The sequence below is a fragment of the Clupea harengus genome, chromosome 21, assembly GCF_900700415.2.
Source record: "Clupea harengus chromosome 21, Ch_v2.0.2, whole genome shotgun sequence".
NCBI lineage: Eukaryota > Metazoa > Chordata > Actinopteri > Clupeiformes > Clupeidae > Clupea > Clupea harengus.
In genome coordinates this window covers 21,452,051-21,457,050 of record NC_045172.1, presented here as the reverse complement: position 1 = coordinate 21,457,050, position 5,000 = coordinate 21,452,051, and the positions used below count along the sequence as shown (strand labels likewise).

The 5,000-nt window shown below is 44.0% G+C and overlaps 1 protein-coding gene across 1 annotated transcript in view; it reads right to left on the bottom strand.

Annotated features, from left to right (window-relative positions):
- Window positions 1-5,000, bottom strand: part of lrp1ba (low density lipoprotein receptor-related protein 1Ba) — a 199,114-nt gene that overhangs the window by 72,647 nt on the left and 121,467 nt on the right. The window contains 2 exon segments of the mRNA XM_042702858.1: window positions 1,151-1,332; window positions 4,370-4,492. Of these exon segments, the coding sequence (XP_042558792.1) occupies window positions 1,151-1,332; window positions 4,370-4,492 (305 nt within the window).

Here is a 5,000-nt window from a genome sequence, read left to right as displayed (position 1 = left end):
TTTGAATAATAGACATAATAGCTGGGAGACGGATACAAAGCACTGACTGCAAACCTGCCCAGAAATGCCTGAATGGTTTGAACTGAGAAACATTTCAAACCTTTCCATCATCTAATCTAAAATGTCTCCGCCTGAGATCTAGTCAATGAAGCACTAAACAGTTTACTGTAACCCTGTGTTATAAGACAGTCATAACCTTGTCATAAATATGCTATGGTGTCATACACCGTTGATGGAAATTGATATTACCATTAATTTATATACTTACATTGCATTGCAAGCATGTTCTCCTGGGTGTGTGTGTGTGTGCCATGTGTACCCTAGCAGACATCCTCCCTGCCCCAGGTGGTGGAATACACATTACTGGTCCACCATGTTGGGCCTGTGTGTGTTCCTCCATAGGAGGATCCCCTCCCACTCACATGCCCCCCTTCCCCACCTTGACCTGTAACAAACCAATGCTGACCTATCACCCCAATGTAACCTCCCAGGACTGACTAGTATTTAACCTGTAACACTGTGATGCCCTTTAGTCTTTTGCCTGCCTCTACTTGATGTTGGAATTGACTCCCTGTCATCAGCTGTTATGACCGTCAGTGACCAGCAATATAGGAGCATAGGAACACAGTCATGTCACTGTTATGACTGATCTCATTTCTCATGTATGACAGCCTATTAACATGCAACGTGCTGTTATGGCATCTAGAAATCTGAAGTTCAAAGTTCAAAGTACTTTATTTGTCATTGTCACAAAAACAACGAGACAGTAGAGGCAGCAACAGACAGCTAAAAAGTTAAGTTGCTGTGGACATTAAATGCCACAGCTAAATAATAATAAATAACAATTAATAAATAGATAAATAAATATCCCTGAGTAAATAAAAAAGAAATATATATATATATATATTGAGGTGCATCAATAGTTGCAGGGTAGAGTGTTAAGAGTGCAGTCCATGAGGGCGGGGCGGGGCGGGCCGGGGGGAGGTGGGGTGGTTTTAGAAATCTAGTACTGATAATGGCAATATATGGCATTTGGCATGACATGTTAATATAATATGTGTATATCATTTATATCACAGTTATAACAGCCTTGACAGAACAAAGGCTTGTAAACACTGCGAACAGCAGGCACTACTTGAGTTGGACTTACGCAGTCTGGATGTCCAAAGCCAGGCTGACTGGGTTCCTCACTCCAGCACTGAGAAGGGTGGTGGGGTACAGGCCGTTGGCTTTCGACACCTCGAGGGACTTCTTCTCCGCGTCACACCAGTATAAGTTCTTCCCAATCCAGTCCACAGCCAGGGCACTAGGCACTGAACTCCTGTGGACTATCTAGGCAGGGACAGACACCCAAGGACACAAGCGAAACTGAAAGGCTTCAAGAGACAAGAGGGTATCAAGCTATCAAGCTATCAAGCTATCAGCTCTCTGTGGAAAGTTCCAGAGAATGATCAGCCTCCTAGATATTTATTGTCCTTGGCACAAGTCTTCATTCGCCAATAATAAACTGGTAAACATTTCAAGCTGCCTTACAACTGTTCCATCAGTACTTCACTTTGAACAACCAAGACCTGGAGACAATATAGAAAAACCAAAAACCAAAAACAACAACAACAACAACAACAACAACAACAACAAAAACATTCTGTGTGCCCTGTGGAGTTAAAAAAAATTGCTAGCTTTGCAAACAAAGAGAATAAATAAATAAAAGAAAATCAAGTAAAAAGAAAAACAGCAATCCAGTGTCCCTGCTGTGTGATGAGTGGACTTTTAATCACTTTTAGCTTTTCAACTTGCCTTGAAAAGAGGCCCCCCGCCACGTGCTCTTAAAAGTAATGGGTGACTCGGAGCTTTCATTTAAGGAGATGCACAGCCTCGCCAATTTACAGCAAACTGGCAAGCCCTGCAGTGGCAATTAGCGAGGAACGCATTTCCACATCTGTGAGCTAGTGCTGCTGTCCGAGGACTTCTCACTGATTGGGAGAGAGCCATCAAGGAGACTCGGGAATGCTGAACTAGACCTTTCCGTCATGAGAGTGTAACAGTTTAACAGTGTATTGGACCGGTCATGCTAGCTAGCAATCGGTATGAAAGATGTTATAACAGCCAATATCATCTTCTGAAAAGATGTCTTAGGATCAGACATACCATGGCACCAAGCATATTCCTAGGAGCTATTCACAGAATATTCTGTTAGACTTTACAATTAATGTCAATTAACTAAGAGGGCCTCAGGCTTTAGGGGGTCAGCTTCAGCCATTTAGCATCGGCCATTTTGGTGCCAGGACGTTCATTTCCTGATTTCAATCATGCTCAAGTGTGGCCAATCAGTGTTGGGTTTAGATTACTGTGGTCATCGGGGTCATATGGGGTTTACAACTCATGTGATTGGCTCTTCACATTTTTTTGAACTTTTATTTTTGAAATCAAACTGTCGAAGATGTCAGTTCCCATTTCTGTACTCCCTAGGCGGGATCTGATAGCATGGCGGTGGCCATTGAAATGAATAGAAGCGCTACTGTTCACTCTCTCCAGGGCTGTATACCTCCATGTAACAACCAAAAGTAAGAAACAGCACTGGAGGTCAAATGAAAAAAGCAAAGCAACTTGGACATACAGTAAGCTGAAGATGCTGAGAACGATAGAAGGTCATCAAGGATCAGAAATGTTGTAAAGGAAGAGTTACCTTGGATTGGGAAAATAGACTTAGAACATGCACATTCTCTGTGAAGCTCAATCATTCCACAGATCTCTCAACATTCAACAACAGACCATACGGATTTTGGGATCATGGTTGAAGCCATTGAAAGAATTTTAATGGATGCTACTACGTGCGTGTCTGCCAAATAATAATAGTCAGGAGAAACTATGGCAACCACACACGGAATTCTGAAGCTTTGTGCAAAGTATGCTGTTTCTGTGGTTAAAAAAATATTCTGAAAGCACAACCTTTCCCCCATTATTGATGCGGATTTTATGTTTCTCTGTCTGTATTTCACTGAATTTGTATTTGTTTACATTTCTATTGCCGTAAAACACCTACATTTATAATATTTAAAATTGAAATATATAAAATGTACAGAAACTCTTGACAAGACAAGAACAAACTGCCCAAGATCAGAAATGGAAAAACCATTTCACACCCACTGGTATACCACTCCCACCCCTACTCTGCAATAGAGGCCACTCCGTCTCCACTCACAGAGGCTCCTGGTCCTGTGTGTGTGTGTGTGTGTGTGTGTGTGTGTGTGTGTGTGTGTGTGTGTTTCCTCCTCTGTGACTTGGCAGCCATCTCAGGCCAGTGTAAATCAGAGTGAAGACCAGTGCTCACTCGGGGCCTAATGAACCATTATCTCCTCATCTGAAACATAATGAGCTGAGCGCTGCCCAGCAGGTGCCAGGCTGGCATCGCTTGGCACACCCCCCCAACATCCCCCCCCCACAGACTGGCCCTGCGTGCGGGTATCACAGGTCACTGTAGCAAGGGCACAGCTCACAGGGCCCGCTTGAGTTCACCCTCCAAGAGTGGCCAGAGCCCCAGAGAGAGGAGGGTAGAAGGTCCTCTGCTCTTACTCAACCATGGTAGGAAGGACTGGAATGTTTCAAACGAAGCTCACCGTGAATCAATAATAAATGATCATCATTATGGCCATGGGACCATAGTCACCATTTCTACGCAGGGTGCAGAGGTGAGAGTAAGGTCGTCAGGTTCGAGACAACACACCTGAGCATCGCTGTCTGAGGTTCATCTACAGACCCTTCCTGTTCATGGAGCTCAGTGGTATATATTAAGGACCTACTGATTATTTCTGCACAACTGTATTGCAAAATGTCATTCAGAATTATTAAGAGATCTCTAAATCCAATTTAGGAAGTTCCTGTTATGACCATTGCTATTACCGGGCATGGATACTGAGCATGTGCACACTTTTTTTTAAAGATTTATTTTTTTGGGCTTTTATGCCTTTAATCGACAGTGCAGTGAAGAGTGTGACTGAGAACGAGAGGGAGAAGAGGTGGGGAGTGGACAGGAGAAATGACATCGGGCCGTATTCGAACCCGTGTCCTCAGCATGTGCTCCACCAACTCTGTTAGTCATAGTCAAGTATATGGAATTACAAGACGACCTTAACAATAGCAACATTTTAAATTTAAAAAGCCATGTCGGGGTCACATCTCAGGTCAACTACTACTTTGCAACAGCACTCCAAAGGCTGTGACTTCCCTGGTCGAAAGAGAGCGCATATGATTGAAAAAAGTGAAAAGAACACTTAGATTGCATTTGACCTCGCGGCGATAGAGGCCGAGAGCTACCAATTATGCACTAGCGGGGTGGGGTGTGCTGCCATGCCACGGGTCTTTATTGTACCTTGAGGTCGCTGCCATTCAGTCGCATCCGATTTATCCTCCGCCCGCTTGGCCGACTCGAGTCAATCCAATAGATGAACTCCTTCTTGTAGTCAAAGTCAATAGAAATAATGCTGTTGAGGCCCTTGAAGAAGAAGAAGAAAACAGCGATGTTTAAATAAGGCTTTTACTTGTGTGTGTCAGTGATGATATGAGGGGTTTGTGTTCAAGCGGAGTGAATAGTGATGTTTACAAAATAGGCAATGATTGCGCACCTTAAAGTGATCTGAGACGCACCTCCCAAAAGCCTCTTAACACCTACTGACACTTCTGGAGTTCGGGTCATAACAACATAATTCACCACCACATCCTGTACACCCTTTGGCTCTCCTCGTCAGATAGGTGTGTGAGTGTGTGTGTGTGTGTGTGTGTGTGTGTGTGTGTGTGTGTGTGTGTGTGTGTGTGTGTGTGTGTGTGTGTGTGTATGTATGTGTGAGGAGAAAGAATGTGATGCAGGGCTGTCTCTACGACTGCAATGGCAGATGTTTGCCCTGCTCACGCAACACCCTCAACACCTGCAGGCCTGACATTGGCAACCTCTTAATTCAGACATTTTCACCTCCACTCAAACATGACTGTCTTGAACCCAGGCT